Source organism: Papio anubis, chromosome 10, assembly GCF_008728515.1.
Source record: "Papio anubis isolate 15944 chromosome 10, Panubis1.0, whole genome shotgun sequence".
NCBI lineage: Eukaryota > Metazoa > Chordata > Mammalia > Primates > Cercopithecidae > Papio > Papio anubis.
The window spans coordinates 90,650,820-90,675,872 of NC_044985.1; the positions used below are offsets into that span (position 1 = coordinate 90,650,820).

The window sequence follows — 25,053 nt, forward strand, 5'->3', positions numbered from 1 at the left end:
GTGAGATTGTAAGCGCTGTGGAATACAACAAAAAGTAGAGCAGGATAAAGGGGGCTGAGATTCCTGAGAGTGGCAGATGGCAGTGTTAAACAGCATGGTATGTATAGGCGTTATTAAAAAGGTGAAATTTGAGCAAAGGCTTGTAGGAAGTGAAGCGTTGGTCACATATCATTTAACAAGAGTGTTCCATGTAGAGGAAATGGCTAGTGCAAGGCTCTGAGGTGGGAGTGTGCCTGGAAGATATAAGGTACAACCAAGAGGCTTATGTGGTGACAGCAGAGTGGTATAAGCATGAAAAATAGTAGTAGGAGAGGAGATCAGAGACATGAAAAGGTGGGGGTGGGAACAGATCATGTGGCCTTCTAGGCCATCATAAGGACTTTGACTTTTATTCTGTAGTGGAGAGCCTCTATGAGCTCCTAAACGTAGTTGAGCTACAATCTGATTCACATTTTTTTTTAAATAAAGTATCTGTTTAATGGTAAAAGTTAAAAATCATCCGATTCATCTATCCTTTCTGTAGAGATAACCTTACCAAAGGGGTTATACTATGTATAGTGTATTATAGAAAGCTGTTACTCTGTTGGAAACTATTTGGATGAATATCACCAATTTTTGTGATTTTCTTTTTTTCCATGGTTGACACAATCCCTTTTTGATTGATAATTCCTTTTTTTAGATGTACCAACGTTTTAAATTTATAGTCAAGGTTAGCTATTAACTGAAACCTGGGATTCATTCTGTTGCTTTAAGATGACTGGTCATTTCACCCTCAAAATATAATTCATTACTATCCTATTCTTGGAAGTGAGAAGAAAATTCTTTTTTCCTTTTTGTATATCTCTCTTGCAATACATTTTGTATGTGATGACTGCAGTTTAATTCCCAAAGGATAATCTTCTTTTCCTAATATATTTTTTATTTTACTTTAAGTTCTGGGATACAAGCAAAGAATATGCAGGTTTGTTACACAGGTATACATATGCCATGGTGGTTTGCTGAACCTATCAACCCATCATTTAGGCTTTAAGTCCTGCATGCATTTCCTGGGATGTGAGACTGGTTCAACATATGCAAATCAGTAAATGTAATCCATCATGTAAACAGAACCAATGACAAAAGCCACATGATTATGTCAATAGATGCAGAAAAGGCCTTCAATAAAATTCAACATCATTCATGTTAAAAACTCTCAATAAACTAGGTATTGATAAAACATATCTCAAAATAATAAGAGCTATTTATGACAAACCCATAGCCAATATCATACTGAATGGGCAAAAGCTGGAAACACTCCCTTTGGAAACCGGCACAAGACAAGATGCCCTCTCTCACCACTCCTGTTCAACACAGTATTGGAAGTTCTGGCCAGGGCAATCAGGCAAGAGAAAGAAATAAAGAGTATTCAAATAGGAAGAGAAGAAGTCAAACTGTCTCTGTTTGCAGATGACATGATCCTATATCTAGAAAACCCCATCGTCTCAGACCCAAAACTCCTTAAGCTGGTAAGCAACTTCAGCAAAGTCTCAGGATTCAAAATCAATGTGCAAAAAACACAAACATTCTTATATACCAACAATAGACAAGCAGAGAGCCAAACCATGAATGAACTCCCATTCACAATTGCTACAAAGAGAATAAAATACCTAGGAATACAGCTGAAAAGGGACATGAAGGACTCTTCAGGGAGAACTACAAACTACTGCTCAAGGAAATAAGAGAGGACACAAACAAATGGAAAAACATTCCATGTTCATGAATAGGAAGAATAAATGTGAAAATGGCCATACAGCCCAAAGTAATTTATAGATTCAATGCCATTTCCATCAAACTACCATTGACTTTCTTCACAGAATTAGAAAAAAATTACTTTATGTTTCATATGGAACCAAAGAAGAGCCTATATAGCCAAGACAATCCTAAGCAAAAAGAACAAAGCTGGAGGCATCACGCTACCTTACTTAAAATTATACTACAAGGCTACAGTAACCAAAACAGCATGGTGCTGGTACCAAAACAGAGATATAGACCAATGGAACAGAACAGAGAACTCAGAAATAACACCACACATCTACAACCATCTGATCTTCATCAAACCTGACAAAAACAAGCAATGGGGAAAGGATCCCCTATTTAATAAATGGTGCTGGGAAAACTGACTAGCCATATAAAGAAAACTGAAACTGGACCCTTTCCTTACACCTGATTTACATTTTAAAAGAGGGTATCACTTTGGCTACCATTTCAGTCCATTTGTGTTTCCATAAAGGAATACCCGAGGCAGGATAATTTATAAAGAAAATAAGTTTATTTGGCTCATAGTTCTTCTGGCTGTACAAGAAGCATGGTGGCAACATCTGTTTCTGATGAGGGCCTCATGAAACTTCTATTCATGGCAGAAGGTGAAGGGAAGTTGGCCTACACAGATCGCACGGTGAGAGAGGAAGCAAGAGAATGAAGAGGGAAGTCCAGGATGCTTGTCAACAATCAACTGTCGTGGAAACTAACAGAGTGAGACTCATTCATTGTGAGGATGGCACAAAGCAATTCATGAGGGATCCACTCTCATGACCCAATACCTCCTGTTAGAATCTATATTGGGGATAAAATTTCAACATGACATTTAGAAATTTCAAACAAATATACAAACCACAGTAGCTACTATCCTAAGAATAGTCTGTAAGACGCCAAGGATAAAGAAGGGAGGCTACTTAGGAGGCTCTACAATAATCCAGAAGATAGTAGAGGCTTGGACCCAGAGAGTAATGGTAAAATTTGGCTTCTGGTAAATCCAGAAAACCATTTTGAAGGTAGAGCTATCAGGACTTCCTGTGATTGAGCATGGAGTGTAAAAGAAAAAGAAGGTAAGGATGACTCCAGGAATTTTGGTTTGAGTGAATGGAAAGACGAAATTCCTGTTTATTGAGATTTTGTTGGAGGAGCAGGTAGGAGATATGGGAATTAAGAGAGAAGTTTGAAACATGCTAATTCACGTGTCTCAGCCGTTTAAGTGCAAATTGCAAGTAGGATAGGGGAATCTTCAGTTTGGAAGAGATGACTGACCTGGAGATATAAATTAGGGGATTACTTGCATATAGATGGACTGGGTGGAGTCATGAGTAGCTATAGACGGCAATCAAGGACAGATCCCTCGTGTACTCCAATATTATAAGGGTGTAAGAGGATAAATCAGCACAGAGACTAAAAAATAGTAAAGCACTTCATGGGGATGAAGTAGGAAGAAAACCATGAAAGTCTCATGCCCTAAAAGGCAGGTGAAGTAAGTGTATCAGAGAAAAGGAAATGATTGGCTATGTTGTTATGGACTGAATGTTTGCTCCCCCTACCCAAATTAATATTTTGAAAACTAATCCCCAATGTGATGCTGTCTTAGCTTTGTGTTGCTATAAAGGAATACCTGAGATAGTTTATAAAGAAAAGAGGATTATTTGGCTCATAATTCTGCTGGCTGGAAGGTTCAAGATTGGACATCTGGCGAGGGCCCCAGGCAGCTTCTACTCATGGTGGAAGGCAAAAGGGGGCTGGCATATACAGAGATCACATGGTGAGAGAGGAAGCAAGAGAAGTGGGGAGGTGCCAGGCAGTTTTCAACAATCAGCTCTCGCAGGAACTAAGAGCAAGAGAACTCACTCACCCCAAGGGAAGGCATTAATCTATTCATGAGAGATCCACCCTCATGACCCAGATACTTACTAGGCTCCACATCCAACATTAGGACGAAATTTTAACATAAGGTTTAGTTGGGATGAATGTCCAAACCACAGCAGGCTTTAGGAGGTGGGGCCTTTGGGAGGTGATTAGGTCATTAGGGTAGTAACCTCATGAATAGGATTAGTGTCCTTCTAAAAAAAGCATCTGAGAGCTGCCTAGCCCCTTCCACCATGTGGAGATACAGTGAAAAGGCACCATCTACGAACCAAGAAATGTGTTCTTACCTAACACTGAATCTGCTGCCACCTTGATCTTGGACTTCCCAGTTTCTAGAATAGTGATAAATAAATCTCTGTTGTTTCTAAGCTACTGCTCAACGGTACTTTGTTATAGTAGCACGAAGGGCCTAAGACGTATGTCAAATGCTACTGATAGGTCAAGTCAGCATGAGGACTGAGGGCTCATCATGGGATTTCGCAAACATGGTGGTAATTTTGGGGACTGTAGATGAAAACGTAATTTTGGTGGCATTGCTTAAGTATGACTTATGTGTGTTGCTTTTGAGCAAGACACACTAGGGTTTGTGGCTGCTTTCCCAGAGATGGGTAGCCCACCTACAAAGGAGGAGGCTGCCAGGACTCTGCAAAACCTTTGCTATGGCCTCTCTGTATAGAAATCATGCTTCTTTGTACCAATAAACTGAGAGACTTGTGATTAGATGTCTCTGTGGGCTCCCTTTTTCTGCCCAGAAGAAATTAATATGAGGGGCAGAACAGCTGCTCACTGTTGGGAGAGTCACCAGTTTGCTTCCAGAAACTCAGCTGCAAGCTTGGGTAACCTTTCTGTGTCCTCTGCAGACTGAGTAAGCTTTCAGCTCTGGGCCAGGACTGTTTTAGAGTTAAACATGTTAGTTTTAAGGCCAGCAAAGGAGCAAATGGAAGTTACACATTATTTCCCAGTTGCATCTGGTAGGGTGTAGATGGAGGAATAGCTCTTTATCCTATTTCTGTCTCTTGGAGTCTCATAATGTTCATCTCCCTGAAATAAAAAGAAATAAGTAATGGTTTGGCCAAGAGAGGAAAGGCCACCTCACTGTGTAAGATCTATCGAGGCTTCAGTGAGATGAAGTTTGAAGACATAGTGTAGGGCAGTGGTTGTCAAAGTATGGTCCCTAGATCAGTAGCATCAGCCTCACCTGAGAACTTGTTAGAACTAAGACTTACTGAGTCACAAACTCTGGAGATGGTCCCCAGCAATCTTTTTTGTTTGTTGGGGTTTTTTTTTTTTTTTTTTTTTTTTTTGAGAGCGTCTTGCTCTGTCACCCCAGCTAGAGTGCAGTGGCACGATCTTGGCTCACTGCAGCCTCTGCTTCCCCTTCCTGGGTTCAAGTGATTCTCTGGCCTCAGCCTCTGGAGTAGCTGGGACCACAGGCAGGTGCCACCATGCCTGGCTAATTTTTGTATTTTTAGTGGAGATGAGATTTCACCATGTTGGCCAGGCTGGTGTTGAACTCCTGACTTCAAGTGATCTGCCCACCTTGGCCTCCCAAGTAGCTGGGATTACAGGTGTGAGCCACCATGCCCAGCCCCCAGCAATCTGTTTTAACAAGTGATTCTGATTCATGCTAATGTCAAAAATCATGGTCTAGAATTGAAGTAAGTTGATGGCATTTACTGACTGGAATTGGGGAAGACAGAACAAATATAACAGTCAGTATAGATTTTAAGCCTGGCTGAGTCAGAAAAGTCAGTTTGTCTAGGGGCTGAGTGTGGTTGTTCATGCTTGCAGTCCCAGCTACTCAGGAGGCTGAAGCGGGAGGATCACTTGAGTCCAGGAGTTCAAGACCAGCCTGGGTAACATAGCCAGACCCCATCTACAAAAACAAATTAGCTAGGTGTAGTGGCATGTTCCTGTAGTCCCAGATACTTGAGAGGCTGAGGTGGGAAGGTGGCTTGAGCCCAGGAATTCTAGGTTGCACTGAGCCACAGTTGTGACGCTTCACTCCAGGCTGGGTGCAGAGCGAGAATTTGTCTCTAAAAAACAAATGATCTAAATATATTCCTTATTAATTCACTTAAAACGAATAGTTGAAAGGTATTTCTCTATTAAGTTAAATAGCTGTTAGCTATAAGCATATATAGCCACACATATAAGTATGCAGCCATTGTCTATAAGTAATAGAACCCATCATTAACATGGACTTAAAACCTAGTGTTATTTATTGTTTGTTAGACAGAAGTTCTGGAGTTGATCCAGGGTTGGTTCAGAGGCTCTTTGAAGTCATCAAGGCCTCAGGATTAGGCGCCAGGCTTTTTCTGTCTTTCTTTACTGCTACCCTCCTATGCTGGTGATGTCTCTTCTCATGGCTACAAAATGGTTGCTGAAGCTGTGAGCATTATATCTCAGTAGGACAGCATTTAAGCAGGAAGGAAGTAGGTGGGAGCCAAAGTGCTTTCTCCTTGCATACCATTTATTCTCTCTCTCTCATGCAGGCCTCCAGAACACTTATCTATCAGTGTCCAAAATTGGGCCGTATGCCTACCCCTAGACCAATCACTGGCAAATGGGACTAAATTAGATCTCACCATTTATTGGGCCCATCAGCCATCCCAACAAAATCAGACTTCTGTTGGTCACGAGAATGAAGCCGGGATGTAAGGAGGGCAACTAATAGTGCTTGCTATAGCTACAAAGATTTATAGATGCTTAACTCATATTTCAGTGACCAATTAATTACTTTATACACATAATGCCTTTCTCCAAACAATACTCTAATTTTTCTACAGAATATTCCTCCCTCATGGCTTTACCATGATAGCTTTAACAACATAGAGAAACTACTTACAATAACCTCGCATTAAAGTTACTTTTAACGGGAAAATCAGACTTGAGATTTCCCAAGTTGGTCTATTATATATAACAGGCTACCATGAGAACTAGTGCATCAGTCAAAAAAAAAACAACAACATAAAAAACACACAAAAAAACAAAAAAAACTCCCTGTGCCCCATGTATTAGTCCATTTTCATGTTCCTGATAAAGACATACCCGAGGTTGGGCAATTTACAAAAGAAAGAGGTTTAATTGAACTCACAGTTCCACAGGGTGGGGAGGCCTCTCAATCATAGTGGACAGCAAGGAGGAACAAGTCACATCTTATGTGGATGGCGGCAGGCAAAGAGAGAGGTTGGGCAGGCAAACTCATTTTTAAAGCCATCAGATCTTGTGAGACTTATTCACTATCATGAGAACAGCATGAAAGACCCGCCCCCATGATTCCATTATCTCCCACCGGATCCCTCCCACAACACATGGGAATTATGGGAGCTACAAGATGAAATTTGGGTGGAGACACAGAGTCAAACCAGATCACCCTGAAAAATATTTTTGAAGTGGCATCATTATTATTTCTAAATAAATAGCAAACACTTAACACTTTCTTCCCAGTATAATTCCATATATTAATTTGGGACAAATGTGTGGTAGTAGATATGGTGATTAAAATCAATCCATTCTACTCTCCTATAGGAGTCTATTCTAGAGCATTCTTGTCATCCTATGGTGGTCCAAACATATGGCAGTTCATATTCATGCTGGAAGTACAGACTTCTGGGGATGGGGATGAGTATGTCCCAAAAAGGGACAAAACTCTGTCTAGATCTCCTCTAGCCCTCTCCTAGATGTCCACCAATTGGAGAAGAAGCTCATTATCTCATTGTTCACAACTTGGCACTCATGGGAAGAAAATCACTAAGAGGCAGGCCACTACATTGAAAGATGATGTGTTCGTGGTTGTGTTCTTTGTTCCAGCCTTTCTATCTGGTTATGGGTAACAAGTGAGTCACATGACTGATTCAAGGGATATGGAGCAGGAAGTTTAGCTTAGGCTTCTTGGTCTGAATCATGGTTTCCAATCTTGCTTAGTTTTCTCATAAGAAGCCCTGCATGTTGAGGGGCAAAATCGCCATGTGCTCAGCTCTGTGTGAAGCGCCATTTGATTTTCCATCCAGGTATTGTTCTCTGTGGTCACATTCCTTGGGTTGAGGACCCCACAAAGTCAGGCAATGGTATTGGTAGGATTAGGGCACAAAATCAATGTCCTTAACACAGATATCAAGCTTTCTTCACAATAACATCACATGAAGTGCTGACTTTGGAAACAAGCAAAAGTCAGTAATGGGTTTGAAACTACCCATTGCATTATAATGGTGCAGAAGCAATGCAGAAGATGCATCTGCAATTTCCCTGAATTTTCAGAATATGATTCATATCTTAAGAGTTATTAAGCATACAGAGAAAGCACAGATATCAGCAGCTTTTCACATGACTCCTGGGCTTTCAAAAGTTCCTAATTGGCATTTGTAAAGGGTCTTATTAGCTGGAAAATATCTGAGCATACTGGTTTGGCTATTACTGCTTTAATAAAAGACTGTAATTTTTACTTAAACCATGCAATTATATAGTAAAAATATTATGCTTTTCTTTCAAAATTCATTTTATTCAGGCCATATCTGTTGTCAAGGAGCAGAAACCTATTCAATCTGAGCTTTAAAAAAGTGTGATTTATTGTACAGATACTTAAACAAAGCACATCCAGGGAAAAATGGTACAGAGGCAGGTCTTATGAAGGTGGTGAACCCAACTAGCTCTGAAGAGCTCACAGGCACATAGTTCACTACCATCAACCTGACCCAGTCACCAACTTACTCATTGGTCTCAGTTCAATTTTTTTTTGAGAGAGAGAGAAAATATGATTGGTTATCCTTGAGTGAGGTACATCTGTTTGGCTTAATTAGTTGAGACCAAGGTGGTGAGGACATTTGAGCAAACATGGTCACTTAGGTGCAGGTCTTAGGTATGGCTGGTGGAAGGAAGCAGGTTCTCTCAGAAGATGTATGGGCAGATGCAATGACTGACAACTCTATTTTAATGTAGTATAAAAGATAGCATTTGACACCAAAATATTTCTGAGAAAATGCAATTATTATTAAACAAACATGAGTGGATACAAGTAACGCAAAATAACTGAACTCTGACCTTTATGTTGTCACAGTGATTTAATTGCCTTGCATGGTATTATCTAAGACTGACATAAATCTTTCAAATTATTCTTCCTTCAATAAAGACATTTATGTAAATTCTTTCTATATTTATTATGCTACCAAGTAATTATGTATTTCATCCAATTTGATCTGTTAGGATTCCACAGTTTTGCCTTCAAAGCCTGTAAAAGGAAAAGAAATGAAAATATATAACTATTTCCAAAACATGTTAGTAGCATATGTTTTTATTAGCTTTTTTGTTTGCTGGATTCCTGTATTCATGATTCAATAGCTGAGAAAGTGCATGCGTGAGAGTGATTCTATGGGGAAATAAAGCCATGAGATCATAGCTAGGTATTTTCATATAGCAAAACTAACTGTGGCCTCTTCCCTGGCCACAAGCTATTTATATGTTCTCTCCTGGCACCTTGCTTTTCATTCCAAATCGTGTATGCAGCTATGTTGTCAGCTCCATTTCTGCTCTTGGCTTTGCTGCTCCTCTATGCACCAATTCTAATTCTCCTGATTAGCCCCATTCTTAAGTCCATCATACCATACATTTCAGAATGAAAGGTGCATGAGATTTTGTTCATTTTATTGGACATTTAAATAAAAGGGTGGGGGCTTGGGTGAATATCCTGACTGGTCAACCACGAAGAAACCTACATCAGCTTTGTTTTCAACTCAGTTATATACTTGGGAACTCTGGACATGCAGATTACTTGTGTCAATTTCCTTACTTATTCATCTTGAGGGAAGGATTAGGTTCTCAAAGGTTTGGTTGCAAAAGTGGGAAGCAGGCCAGGCAGGTGGCTCATGCCTGTAATTCTAGCACTTTAGAAGGCCAAAGTAGATGGTCACTTGGGTCCAGGAGTTTGAGACCAGCCTGGGCAACACTGTGATACCCTAGATCTACAAAAAAAAAAAATTTAAAAATTAGTTGGGTGTGGTGGTGCATGCCTGTGGTCCCAATTACCTGAGGGACTGAGTTGAGAGGATCACAAGTCTAGGAGGCTGAGGTTGCAGTGAGCTGTGACTGTACCACTGCACTTCAGCCTGGGCAACAGAGCAGACCCTGTCTTTAAAAAAAAAAAGTGGGAAGCTAGGATCCAGGAGAGTAAGCAACCAAGGCTGGGTCCCTGGGGAATGTGGGAAGTGGGGAGGGTTTGACAAGAATAGTATTGCAAGGAAACTCGATCCTCTACTACCCAGTTCCACTTGTAGAACAAGAAAATATTAGTTAATGTTTTGTCTACCACCTACCATTTAGGAACTCAAGACTCTGTGGCTTTTCAAAGGTGGTTTGGGGAATCTGATTTAGAAAATCTGCTGCTGCAAATAGAGTTAAAAGAATAGTTTTTACTATGTAAAGCGCAATAATTTTTGCAGTTATTTTCATTTTCTTCTATCTTGTTCCTTCCACTCTGAAGTTTCTCTGAATGCATCGCTCTCCTAGGAGTCACAAGATGCCAGACCACTGTTATATAAAGTCTCAACCATGATGATGACTTATCCATGTTCTGAGTGGACAATATGAACAAGCAGATGTTCAGTCAACTGCTCAGTATAGCATCTTTCTACCAACATCCCTATGAAGCCTCCTTCCCTGGCCCCCATAAACCACTAGGCAACTTCTCAATGATTGCTAGCTTCCTTCTAAATAGACAGTTTCAGGTGAAGTTGTAAAAATGGAAACAGACTAAATTATTATTTCTTGGATATACGGTTTGTATAGGCAGCTTTAGAAAAAATACAGTCCTCTACATAAATATGTGCAAGCACTCACATTATATGTATACACTTGACCCTTGAACAATCTGGAGATTAGGGACACCATTCCTCTGTGTCATCAATTATCTACATACAACTTTTGACTCCCCCCAAAACTTAACTAATAGCCCACTGTTGACCAGAAGTCTTGCCGATAACAAAACAGTTGATTAACATATATTTTGTATGTTATATGTATCATATACTGCATTCTAACAATAAAAGCTAGAGAAAAGAAAATGTTATTAAGAAAATCATAAGGAAGAGAAAATATATTTACTATTCATTAAGTGGAAATAGATCATGATAAGGTTCTTTATCCTCATTTTCTTTATGTTGACAAGGCTGGGGAGGAGTAGGAGGAAAGAGGAGGCGTTGGTCTTGCTGTCTTAGGGATGGCAGAGGTAGAAGAAAATCTGCGTAATAAGTGGACCTGCACAGTTCAAACTCATGCTGTTCATGGGTCAACAGCATATGTGTGTGTGTGTATTTATGTAATACATTATAAATTATATATATGATGAGATATATATATACACATAATGAGACAAAAATTCCCAGATTTTCCCTGTTAAGGGGAATTCTAACTTGGCCTTCTCAGTCTCTTCCTCTCACCTGTCTTCTGAGAAAGATGCTGTCTTGCCATATTGGTTATTTTGGGCTTCATAATAAAGAATTGAGAAGAAAAGGGAAAGGTGAGAAGCAACAGACACAAGGGACTGGAGCTGAAGTTAAGAGTATTTTGGGAGAGTTTGAGGTGACTATGACAAGGAAGCAGTTTGAGTGATTAAACAAAAAAAAAGTTGACATTTTTGTGCCCATTTCAAAGTGTCTGTGAAGCATATGAAGTTATTTAAGACTTGCTTTGGTTGCTAGGCCATCACATTATTCCCTAACAACTGGACAATATGAGTCATGATTATTAGCAATATAGACACTGTTTATAACCCCACTGACTTACCGTCTGACATGACTGGATTTTTTTCTTCATGAGGGACTAGATCTTTATGTTCTGAAATCAAAATTAAATTAAACATGCTGGATTTAGAATATAACCAACAACCTGACTAGGCCATGAGATGTTCTAAGTCAATGTTTTTCAAACTTCAGTGACTATGACCCACAATAAAAGACATATTTTACATTATAGTCCAGTGTGCACATTTGTGTACATATTAATGAAACAAAATTACATGAAATAATACTTATCCTTTTCTAATTGTGATGGTTAATACTGAGTGCCAACTTGATTGGATTGAAGGATGCAAAGTATTGATCCTGGGTGTGTCTGTGAGGGTGTTGCCAAAGGAGATTAACATTTGAGTCAGTGGGCTGGGGAAGACAGACCCCCCCTTAATCTGGTGGGCACAATCTAATCACCTGTCAGCAAATATAAAGCAGGAAGAAAAATGTGAAAAGGTGAGAACTGCCCAGCCTCCCAGCCTTCATTTTTCTCCCATGCTGGATGCTTCCTGCCCTCAAACATTGGACTCCAAGTTTTTCAGTTTTGAGATGTGGACTGGCTCTCCTTGCTCCTCAAGCTTGCAGACAGCCTATTGTGGGACCTTGTGATCATGTAAGTTAATACTTAACAAAGTCCACTTTATTTATACAGATGTATCCTATTAGTTCTGTCCCTCTAGGGAACCTTGACTATATAGATTTTGGTACCAGGAGTGGTTCTAGAGAAACAGAATATTAAGGATGGAGTTCTTTTGTTGGTTTTTGGGTTTCTGGAGTTGGCTGGTTAGTATGATTAGACCCCCAAATGCTAAGGACTCTACTTCTAATAGTATGGAGAACACTGATAGTCCTTGGCATGAACTGTTTAATGAGTTACACAAAATAAATGCATTTGACACTCCTGATTCACTGCTCATGAGAGGCAGGGAGTTTAATGACTCTATACATAATACCTTTGACCATATGTGGTGAACAAGGGAACATAATGAAGCTGGTTAGTTGCTCCTAAGTTCAGTAGACAAAGTGATGAAAGAAAATGATGAACTCAGAGATTCTGTCTCCTGGCTACAGAAGCAGATACTGAGCCTCAAATCTGCAAAGATTGCCCTAAGTGAGTCTTATCTCCTGTAGAGAAATAGCTGAAATTGTGGAAAAACAGACACAAGCTCTTATCATGTGAGTGGCTGAAAGGTGCAGTGAAAGGTGCATGCACAGCCTTTCCAATTGTCTCCTGTTAAAGTGAGGGCATTAATTGGAAAAGAATGGGACCCTGCAACTTGGGAAGGAGACATGTGGGAGAACCCTGATGAAGCTGGGGATACTGAGTTTGTAAACTCTGATGAACTTTTTTGCCAGAAGGAACAGCTTCCCCATACCAGTAGCGGCAACATCCCCTCCCCGACCCATGCTGTCATCAGTCTTTCCACCTTTGTCTGAGGAGATAAACCCTGTGTGCTTCCTGAGGCAAGAGTGATGGCCTCCCCTGAGGCAGTTGCCAGGCAAGATAATGTTGATTCTCTTCAGGAGCCACCCCTAACACCCTTGTTTGCTTCTAGACCTATAACTAAAGTCTCAGTGGGCCTCTAGAGATGAGATTGAGAGTATGACCCATGAAGAAGTGTGCTACACTCAAAAAGAGCTGCTTGATGTCTCTAATTTTTTTTTTTTTTTTTTTTCTGAGACAGAGTCTTGCTCGGTCACCCAGGCTGGAGTGCAGCAAGCTCCGCCTTCTGGGTTCACGCCATTCTCCTGTCTCAGCCTCCTGAGTAGCTGGGACTACAGGTGCCTGCCACCAAGCCCAGTTAATTTTTTTTTTTTTTTTGTATTTTTAGTAGAGACAGGGTTTCACCATGTTAGCCAGGATGGTCTCGATCTCCTGACCTTGTGATCCGCCTGCCTCAGCCTCCCAAAGTGCTGGGATTACAGGCGTGAGCCACTGCACCCAGTTGATGTCTCTAATTTATATAAACAGAAATCTGGAGAACAGGCATGGGAATGGATATTAAGGGTATGGGATAATAGTGGAAGGAACATAGAGTTGGATCAGGCTGAATTTATTGACTTGGGACCACTAAGTAGGGACTCTGCATTTAATGTTGCAGCTCAGGAAGTTAAAAAAGGTTCTAGTAGTTTATTTGCTTGGTTAGCTGAAATATGGATTAAAAGATGGCCCACTGTGAGTGAGATGGAAATGCCTGATCTCCCTTGGTTTAATGGAAGGGATCCAAAGGCTTAAGGAGATTGGCATGGTGGAGTGGATTAGTCACTTTAGACCTACTCATCCCAGCTGGGAGGGTACAAAAGATATACCCTTGACCAATGCCTTGTGAAATAGATTTGTGAGGGTAGCACCTGCATCTTTGAAGAGCCCCGTAATTGCTCTACTCTGTATGTCAGATCTAACAGTGGGAACCATAGTCACTCAACTACAAAACTTAAATACATTGGGAATAACTGGATCCCAAGGTGGCAGGGGCCAAGTTGTGGCACTTAACTAACCATCAAAGGCAAGGTGGGGCCGGGCGCGGTGGCTCACACCTGTAATCCCAGCACTTTGGGAGTCCGAGGTGGGTGGATCACAAGGTCAGGAGATTGTGACCAGCCTGGCTAACATGGTGAAACCCTGTCTCTACTAAAAATACAAAACATTAGCTGGGCATGGTGGCAGGCACCTGTAGTCCCAGCTACTTGGTAGGCTGAGGCAGGAGAATGGCGTGAACCTGGGAGGCGGAGCTTGCAGTGAGCTGAAATCATGCCACTGCATTCCAGCCTGGGCAACAGAGCCAGACTCCATCTCAAAAGAAAAAAAAAAAAGCTAAGGTGGGTATAACTACCATAATGGACAGCAGAGACAAAGCAGCAATCAGAATAGTCTGACTTGTGTAGAGCTCTGGCATTGGCTAATTAATCATGGTGTTCCTAGAAGTGAAATTGACAGGAAGCCTACTGCATTCCTACTTAATTTATATATGGAGAAAACTTCTAGGCTGAATAGATAAAAGACTCATTTGAATTATAAAACAGAGAATCATGGCCCCTCAATCAATTTCCAGATTTGAGCCAGTTTACAGACCCTGAACCCTTTGAATGAAGGGGAGACCAAGCCCCCTTGAGGGAGGACCCCACTACATTACTGACAATTTATGCAGTGAATCTTTCTCCCATCTTTCCCCAAGGAGACCTCTGACCATTTACCAGAGTAACTGTGCAATAGGGAAAGGGATATAATCAGACATTTCAAGGACTACTGGACACTGGCTCTGAGCTGACATTGATTCCAGGGGATCCAAAACATAATTGTGGTCTTCCAGTTAAAGTAGGGGCTTATGGAGGTCAGGTAATTCATGGAATTTCAGCTCAGGTCTGACTTACAGAGGGTCCAGTGGGTCCCTGGACTCATCCTGTGGTCATTTCCCCAGTGCCGGAATGCATAATTGGCATAGACATACTTAGCAGCTGGCAGAAACCCCACATTGGCTCCCTGACTGGTAGGGTGAGGGCTATTATGATGGAAAAGGCCAAATGGAAGCCATCGGGGCTGCCTCTACCTAGAAAAATAGTATATCAAAAACAATAACATATCTCTAGAGGGATCGCAGAGATTAGTGCCACTATCAAGGACTTGAAAGATGCAGGGGTGGTCATTCCCACCACATCCGCGTTCAACTCTACCATTTGGCCTGTGCAGAAGACAGATGGATCTTGGAGAATGACGGTAGATTATCGTAAGCTTAACTAAGTGGTAACTCCAGTTGCAGCTGCCTGTACCAGATGCTCATTGCTTGAGCAAATTAACACATCTCCTGGTATCTGGTATGTAGCCATTGACTCGAAAAATGCCTTTTTCTCCATTCCTGTCCATAAGGCCCACCAGAAGCAATTTGCCTTCAGTTGACAAGGCCATCAATGTACCTTTACTGTCCTACCTCAGGGGTATATCAACTCCCAGGCTTTGTGTCATAATCTTATTCGGAGCGACCTTGATCACTTTTCACTTCCACAAGATATCGCACTGGTTCATTACACTGATGACATTATGCTGACTAGATCCATTGAGCAAGAAGTAGCAAACACACTGGACTTATTGGTGAGACATTTACATGCCGGAAGATAAGAAATAAATTTGACTAAAATTCAGGGACCTTCTACTTCAGTAAAATTTCTAGGGGTCCAGTGGTGTGGGGTCTATGGAGATATTCCTTCTAAGGTGAAGGATAAGTTGCTGCATTTGGCCCCTCCTACAAACAAGAAAGAGGCATAATGCCTAGTGGTCCTATTTGGATTTTGGAGGCAACACATTCCTCATTTGGGTGTGTTACTTCCACTCATTTATTGAGTGACCTGAAAGGCTGGCTGCCAGTTTTGAGTGGGGTCCAGAACAGGAGACGGCTCTGCAACAGATCCAGGCTGCTGTGCAAGCTGCTCTGCCACTTGGGCCATATGACCCAGCAGATCCAATGGTGCTTGAGATGTCAGTGATAGATAGGGATGCTGTCTGGAGCCTTTGGCAGGCCCCCATAGGTGAATCACAGTAGAGGCCTCTAGGATTTTGGAGCAAGGCTCTGCCATCTTCTGCAGATAACTATTGTCCCTTTGAGAGACAGCTCTTGGCCTGTTACTGGGCTTTGGTGGAAACTGAACATTTGACTATGGGTCATCAAGTCACCATGTGACCTGAACTGCCTGTCGTGAACTGGGTGCTTTCTGACCCATCTAGCAATAAAGTGGGTCATGCTCAGCAGCATTCCATCATCAAATGGAAGTGGTATATATGTGATTGGGCTCAAGTATGTCCTGGAGGCATAAGTATGTTCCACGAGGAAGTGGCTCAAATGCCCATGGTCTCCACTCCTGCCACCCTGCCTTCTCTTCCTCAGCCTGCACTGATGGCCTCATGGGGAGTTCCCTATGATTAGGTGACAGAGGAAGGGAAGACTAGGGCCTGGTTCACAGACGGTTCTGCACGAGATGCAGGCACCACCCGAAAGTGGACAGCTGCAGCACTACAGCCCCTTTCCAGGACATCCCTGAAGGACAGCGGTGAAGGGAAATCTTCCCAGTGGGCAGAACTTCGAGCAGTGTAACGTGCACTTTGCATGGAAGGAAAAATAGCTAGATGTGCAATTATATACTGATTCATGGGCTGTAGCCAGTGGTTTAGCTGGATGGTCAGGGACTTGGAAAAAGCATGACTGGAAAATTGGTGACAAAGAAATTTGGGAAGAGGTATGTGGATGGACCTCTCTGAATGGTCAAAAACTGAAGATATTTGCATCCTATGTGAGTGCTCACCAACGGGTGACCTCAGCAGAGGAGTATTTGATAATCAAGTGGATAGGATGACCTGTTCTGTGGACACCACTGAGCCTTCTTCCCTAGCCACTTCTGTCATTGCCCGATGGGCCCATGAACAAAGTGGCCATGGTGGCAGGGATGGAGGTTACGCATGGGCTCAGCAACATGGACTTCCACTCACCAAGGCTGATGTGGCTACAGCCACTGCTGAATGCCCCATTTGCCAGCAGCAGAGACCAACACTGAGCCCTCGATATGGCACCATTCCTCGGGGTGATCAGCCAGCTACCTGGTGGCAGGTTGATTATACTGGACCTCTTCCTTCATGGAAAGGGCAGAGGTTTGTCCTCACTGGAATAGATGCTTACACCAAATATAGGTTTGCCCATCCTACACACAATGCTTCTGCCATGACTACCATCCATGGACTAATGGAAAGCCTTATCCACTGGCATGGTATTCCACACAGCATTGCCTCTGACCAAGGCACTCACTTTACAGCTAAAGAAGTGGGGCAGTGTGTTCAGGCTCATGCAACTCGCTGGCCTTACCATGTTCTCCATCATCCTGAAGCAGCTGGATTGATAGAACGGTGGAATGGCCTTTTGAAGTCACAGTTACAATGCCAACTAGGTGACAATACTTTGCAGGGCTGGGGCAAAGTTCTCCAGAAGGCCGTGTATGATCTGAATCAGCGTCCAATATATGATACTGTTTCTCCCATAGCCAGGAATCACAGGTCTAGGAATCAAGGGGTGGAAGTGGAAATGGCACCACTCACCGTCACCTCTAGTGATCCATTAGCAACATTTTTGCTTCCTATTCCTGCGACATTATGTTCTGCTGGCCTAGAGGTCTTAGTTCCAGAGGGAAGAACACTGTCACCAGGAGATACAACCATTCCATTAAACTGGAAGTTAAGATTGCCACCTGGACACTTTGGGCTCCTCCTACCTTTCAGTCAACAGGCTAAGAAAGGAGTTACAGTGTTAGCTGGGGTGACTGACCCAGACTATCAAGATGAAATCAGTTTACTACTCCATAATGGAGGTAAGGAAGAGTATGCATGGAATACAGGAGATTCATTAGGGCCTATCTTAGTATTACTATGCCCTGTGATTAAGGCCAGTGGGAAACTACAATAGCCCAATCCAGGCAGGACTACAAATGGTCCAGACCCCTCAGGAATGAAGGCTTGGGTCGCTCCACCAGGGAAAAAACTACGACCTGCTGAGGTGCTTGCTGAAGGCAAAGAGAATATAGAATGTGTAGTAGAAGATAGTCATTAATACCAGCTACAACCATGTGACCAGCTGCAGAAATGAGGACTGTAAATGTCATGAGTGTTTCCTCCTTTTGTTAAAAACATGTTTGTGCATGTATACACTTAGAAAATATCTTCATTTTATTTCCTTTTGTTTTATCATGTGAAATAAGATTTATTGACTTCATATTACCATTTTAAGTATTGTTAACTTTATGTAACAGTATTTGGGTTGGAAATTAGTGCGTTTCCAGTTGTATGAAGGATAGTTGTATTATGTTAGGCATAATTATGACCTTATTATTGTCTTTATTTGAAGATTATGTATGATCTCAGGAGATGTGTATGGGTTTAAGTTGACAAGGGGTGAATTTGTGATGGTTGATACTGAGTGTCAACTTGACGGGATTGAAGGATGCGAAGTATTGATCCTGGGTGCGTCTGTGAGGGTGTTGCCAAAGGAGATTAACATTTGAGTCAGTGGGCTGGGGAAGACAGACCCACCCTTAATCTGGTGGGCACAATCTAATCAGCTGCCAGCAAATATAAAGCAGGAAGAAAAATGTGAAAACGTGAGAACTGCCCAGCCTCGCAGCCTACATCTCTCTCCCATGCTGGATGCTTCCTGCCCTCAAACAACTCCAAGTTCTTCAGTTTTGAGACTCGGTCTGGCTCTCCTTGCTCCTCAAGCTTGCAGACAGCCTAATTTTGATCATGTAAGTTATTACTTAATAAACTCCCCTTTATATATATATAATATTAATATATAATATATAATAAATTATAAATTATATATTTATAAATATATAATGTATAATTATATATTATAAAATATAAAATATATAATATATAATTATATATTATAAAATATAAAATATATACTATATAATTATATATTATATATATTTATATATCCTATTAGTTCTACCTCTCTAGGGAACCCTGACTAATACACTAATCTAGTCCTACTTACCCTTTTCTTGTTTTTTCTACTTGCCTTTTTCTTTCTATTCTATTCTAGTTCATTGGGGGAAAAAATCTGGTCTCCTTACTGTTTTCTTATCAATTTCATTCTATTTCAGTGAGAAAAATGCTAGTGATTAAATTGATTTCATTAATCACTGTATGTTTTTTACAATCCACCTAAGCATATGGAAATGTTTCTCAAAATGTGGAAAACACTGTAATTGGTTATATTTGATTCTATGCTTATTCAACAAATGGTCTGCAAAACAACCTTAAATCAACCCCATTTTCTCTCTTTTATCACAACTAAAGTTCTTTAATCTGCATAAGCTTTGTTCAGGTAGAGGTCTAAGAACCTAAAACTGTAATTAGCAACTTAAACTGTTCTGATGCTGTTAGAACCGAACTCTCGATTCCCTCCTGGGCAGGGGTCGCCGCGAAGGATCACCGACACGAGGTTCACAGCAGAGAGTTATTTATTACTAGCGCGCTAGGGTCCCAAGCTCTAAGTTGGCCCTGGGACCCTGACTGCTTGTTACAGGCTGTTTATATAGGCAAACACAAGTTCAAACACAGCTTATGGCGCGAAATTCAAACAAAGCTTAAGGCGCAAAATAATTGGGTCTACCTATGGCCTGAGCAAGGTGTCTTGTTCTAATTGGTTAGAGCAGGACCTTATGAGGTTCTTTCCTGGAGTTGTTGATTCTGGGAACTTCGAGGCAGGGTGGGACCCCCGGAATTGGCAGGGTGGGACCCCATGAGGTTGTTTCCCAGAATTGGCAGGGTGGGACCCTATCAGGGTGGGACCCTATCGAGGCAGGGTGGGACCCTATCTAGGGCCACCTGGTGCTAATTTTTTAAGTTTTATGAGGCCTAGTTTCAATGCGAGTAGTCTCAGGAATACACACTCTACAATTTGGCTTCTCTTCCTCCACCCTGGAAAGCTGCCATCTCCTTCGTGACAGATCTTACAGTTTTCCTCAGTTCTGACAAGGGCCTTGGTGCCCTGAGATCTTAAGTGGTGCTTAACACCAATTGGGCCAATGCAATAATAGTGCTGCCACTCAGATATCTAGAGAGACACTGTCTAGGTGGGACTGAGTTCACCACGCTTGTCAGGACAGTGATTTGGGCTGTTGATAATCCCCTACAGGGCTCATGTTACAGCTGGATTAATTCTCTAAGCCTGACCCCATCTATTTTGTGCTTTGTCCTGAGGACTAAGCTCTGATTTTTTTTATCTTGCCCAAATTCCTTTCTTTTCTTTTTTCTTTTCTTTTCTTTTTTTTTTTTTTGAGACAGAGTTTTGCTCTTGTTGCCCAGGCTGGAGTGCAATGGTGTGATCTCAGCTCACCACAACCTCCGCTTCCCTGGTTCAAGTGATTCTCCTGCCTCAGCCTCCCGGGTAGCTGGGATTACAGGCACGTGCCACCACACCCAGCTAATTTTTTTGTTTTTTTAATAGAGACGGGATTTCTCCATGTTGATCAGGTTGGTCTCAAACTTCCGACCTCAGGTGATCTGTCTGCCTTGGCCTCCCAGAAGTGCTGGAATTATAGGCGTGAGCCACTGTGCCTGGCCACCTAAATTCCTTTCTAAGGGATCTGAGAGTCATGCCCTATAAACCATAAATTCTCATCAGATATTTAACCCTGTATATCGTGACTTACTTTCCAATCTGACTCTGCCATGACAAGGAAGACAATCAAAATGTTTTACCCCAAAATATATTTCCTTGCCAGACCTTGAAATTGCCCTGCAAAATCTCTTGCGGGAAAATCCACATTCTATAGAGAATCTCCTCTCCCCTTTGTTTTCCTTCCTTTCTCCCCAGATTCAGGAGATAATCAACTAAGAGCCAGGCACCCTTTAAAGTCTCATAAGAAACAATTTGTAACCTGCCCTCTCTAAGTCTGCTATCTGAGAGCTTCCTCTGCACAATAAAACTCGATCTCCACAATCCTTTATCTTAACCTAAACATTCCTTTCTACCAATCCCAGGTCTTTAGACAAACTCAACCAACTGTCTGCCAGAAAATGTTTAAATTTACCTATAGCCTGGAGGCGCCCCACCTACATCTTTGACTTGTCCCGCCTTTCTGAATGAAACCAATGTATTTCTTAAATGTATTTGATTGATGTCTCATGCCTTCCTAAAATATATAAAACTGAGCTGTACTCTGACTACCTTGGACATATGTCCTCAGGACCTCCTGAGGACTATCATGGGCCATGGTCACTCATATTCGGCTCAGAATAAATCTCTTAAAATATCTTACAGAGTTTGACTCTTTTCATCAACAGTGCCATCATCCAGCATTCATCAGTCATATTGCTAACTAACCACTCAGCCAAACAACAGATGGCCCCTACCTACCTTTCCAGCCTCATCCATCCTATATGCATCTGGAAGACATTGTATTCGGAAGACATGCACATTGTTGTACAGAAGATCTCCAGACATTTTTCATACTCTGTGACTGAACTAGCTCAGTTTCTGAAGAAACGCCCATTTTTAGATCTTTAGCCATCTTAGGTCCCAACTGGATTTCAAGATACAATTACATTTTCTCCTCTCTACAGGCTTTCTCCTTTTCATGTGAGTTTTTAGACTACTTATTATGTACTTTCCTTCCTTTTGACCTGTCTTCCCTTGTTTTATTAAGCCATGTAATTCACTGTGTGTCTTGGCATTTACCTTTTCATATTCTCATGGCTTCTTTCCCCAGTGAGTGGGGCCATCACTTCCTTATTGTGCCCCCAGTGTTTCTCACAGTGACCAGCAGATAGAAGGTGCACAGTGACTATCTGGTAATTTTCTCCAAAGACTTAAACAGATTTTAAATATAATCCTATTTTGTGAATACAGGATGACTTAAGTCCCACTTTATGGTTGCTGGGTGATCAAATTTCTTTCTTTGCAATGTACTATTAACCCTTGAATAAAAAGGGCAGTTTAAAAAATTGAGTGTAAGTGTACCTACCATCTGAGACCTGTTCTTTCTGGCTGTCATCTGTGATGGGTAAGGAGATCCTTTTATCTTTTTTACGTAGTTCAGTTTCTAAAATCAGGAAATTTATTATTGCATTAATTGAAGAGATTAAACAAGCCTCACACAAGAATAATCTCATTGATATGTTAGTAAGCAGAGATCTCCACACTGTGAGAGTCTCTGATTTTGGAATATCTGGAAGAGTGTTTCTCTGCAGGGGCAAGAGCCAAAGGTGACAGAGTTAAGATCACACACACACACACACACACACACACACACACATACCCCTTGACCTTTGTTAATAAAAACACAGCATAAAATCAAGTCTTTTTTTTGTCTGTCACAAAACTTCTATAATGCAAGTATATATGGGACAGTTAGGACTAACTACAAGTCAATGGAGTCAATTTTAGAATGACTGTTTTGTGGCCCACTCCCATAGAAGGAATTTGAAGCTCTATTCTGCCTAGTATAGGAAGCCACACAGAGGGCCTCTACATTCTGAGAATAAAAGAATTTGAGTTAAAATCAATGGCCAATTGGACTTCTACATATCCCTCTGTGCCTGCACCGCCACCTTCCTGCCTCCTCTGGTTTGGCCCACTCCTGGTGACTTGGCCATCAGCCAGAACCTCCTCTGAATTCCCAAACCCCACCCTCTCTCTGTCCTTCCTCCCCAACTTCCTGTACTTTCACCTTACTCAACCCTCTATGGTCTGGACCAATGGCACCCACTCTGTCCCCTGCAGTTGATTTTGATGAGTTAGTCCATTGTGAAAGGCAGCAACTGTTTCAATTGGTTGGGATCTGTACCCACACTGGTTGTTAAATAGTTTCAATATCCCCTTTGTTTGGATTCTTTTATTTTTTTTCTGTTTATTACTTCCTTCCTTATCCAATCTAGACCCCCATAGTCTATCACTTCATCTGCTTTCTTGCAATGGCCTTCGATTTCTTTGCCTCACCTTCTTCGTTCCCAAATGCTAAGTGAATTGGACTCATTTTCCACTCTCATGTACAATGTGGATAACCAAAGTCACCTTAGCACCTATTTTAGGCACCAGTAAAGCACGTGCACAAATGTGAGAAAAATAAAAACTTTTTGGAAATAATTTGCTACTCCAAATAAAGTCAACATGGAAGAACTCAAAATTTTGTTGGAATACGTTGTGGGGTTACTTTTACTCTAACTGCATTTATTCTAAGCAGGGGGTAGCAGTATACTCTAATATTTTGGGGTTTACTACAATCATGCATCTAGGTTTCTGCTCCTGCATCCAGGCAACTGAGCATCTTTGCAAGGAATCACACAATCATACATTGCAGGCACTACAAATTAATGGTCCCTAACTTCCACTGAGCCCTTAACTCTGAAAAAAATTATATTTTTTTCTGCTTTGTGTGTCTCCCTTCCTCTTAACAGTTGCAGTCATGTGTCAGTTAATAATGGTAGATACATTCTGAGAAATGCATCAGTAGGCAATTTTGTTATTGCATGAACATGAGAGAATGTACTTACACAAACCTAGATAGTATAGGCTACTATACACCTAGGCTACAAACTTGCACTGCATGTTACTGTACTGAATACTGTAGGCAATTGTAACCATAATAGTATTTGTGTATTTAAACATATCTAATACAGAAAAGGTATAGGAAAAGAAAACAGCATAAAAGATTAAAAAATGGTACAACTGTATAGGGCACTTACCATGAATGAAGCTTGTGGGACTGGAAGTCGCTCTGGGTGAGTCAGTGAGTGAGTGGTGTGTGAATGTGAAGGCCTAGGACATTATTGTAGACTACTGCAGACTGATAAATACCATGCACTTAGGCGACACTGAAATTTTTTTTTCTTTCTTTGATAATAACTTAACCTTAGCTTACTGTATTTTTAAGCTTTTATGTTTTTAAAAACCAACTCTTTTGTATTAGCACTCTGCTTAAAACACAAACACCTTGTACAACTATACAAAAATATTTTTTCTTTATATCCTTTTTCTTTAGATCCTTTATGTCCTTTTATAAGCTTTTTTCTATTTTTAAAAATTACTTTTTTCTTTTCAAATTTTTTTGTTAAAGACAAAGACACAAACACATACATTATTAGCCTAGGCCTACACAGCGTCAGGATCATTAGGAGGTCACTAGGCAGAAGGAATTGCTCAACTCCATTACGTTATGAGACCATGCCACGGTTTGCCCCAGTTACTACCAGACTGAACAAAGGAGGACGAACAAAGAAATGAAGACAAAGAAAAAGGATTTGTTTTAAAGAAAAAGAAGGGGTCAGGGGAAGAAGGAGGCTTCTTGCTTCTAGTGAGCAAAGGCAGCCCTGAGCGTTTACAGCCCTTCGTATTTATTGGGTAGAAAGAGGAGGGAGGAGCTAATGGTTGGTCAGCTGCTTGATTGATCACAGGTTCCCATTATTATAGCTAACAAGCTTCAGATGTGCCTAATCACAAGAAACACCGCACTTGGGGTGTGATAGCCCTCAGCATTCCTTCTGGGCGGCAGATGCAGTTCGTCAGTTTGCTAACATTCTGCATTTATGAGAACAGTTTGCTGTTTACTCATATAGCCTCCACTGAGTTGATCACGACCCTCACTCTTTTGGCCCACAACAGGACCACTGTGGTATCATGCCATCTGCCATTGACCAAAATGTCGTTATGCACACATGCCTGTATTTCAAACCTTCATGTCCTTCCTTAGAAGCCCAGCCTTTCCCTGAGTCTTTGGCCTTCAGGACCTGGTCCCGCTGCCTGTTTGGTTCCGCATTCCTCCATTCCACACACTGACTTGCATCTGCATCCATCACCTTCTCCCCTTCCTCTGGCCTTAGCAGCAGAGACACTTTCAGTTTGCAGCTGACCCTGTGCTCTGGCACTTGAGTTCTACTTGAGCAGAGAACCCTTCTGCTCACTCCCCCTCTATCTTCACCCTCTCCTCTCTAATAGTGGTTAAACTTTAACACCCAACCATCCAGATATCCATCCATCTCTTTGTATTTTTGGATATGTATATCATGCACATGGAACAAAATCCAAGAGGCACAAGAGACCCTGAACTGCAGAAGTCTTCCCTC

At 41.5% G+C, this 25,053-nt stretch overlaps 1 protein-coding gene across 10 annotated transcripts in view; it reads right to left on the bottom strand.

The window, feature by feature from the left end:
- Positions 1 to 8,214: 8,214 nt before the first annotated feature.
- Positions 8,215 to 25,053, bottom strand: part of MDH1B (malate dehydrogenase 1B) — a 39,441-nt gene continuing 22,602 nt past the window's right edge. For 3 of the 10 annotated variants that reach the window (XR_001893545.3, XM_017946873.2, XM_017946872.3), the window contains 3 exons: positions 11,446 to 11,496; positions 9,978 to 10,046; positions 8,215 to 8,896 (listed from right to left, as the gene is read on the bottom strand). Coding sequence is in view for 8 of the 10 variants with exons in the window: in XM_017946873.2 (XP_017802362.2) it covers positions 8,868 to 8,896; positions 9,978 to 10,046; positions 11,446 to 11,496 (149 nt within the window). In the remaining 2 variants the exon portion in view is untranslated. Of the gene's footprint in view, positions 8,897 to 9,977; positions 10,047 to 11,445; positions 11,497 to 21,956; positions 22,035 to 25,053 lie in introns of those variants that run through there. The other 7 variants (XM_031651478.1, XM_031651477.1, XM_031651479.1 and 4 more) reach the window with 6 other exon arrangements.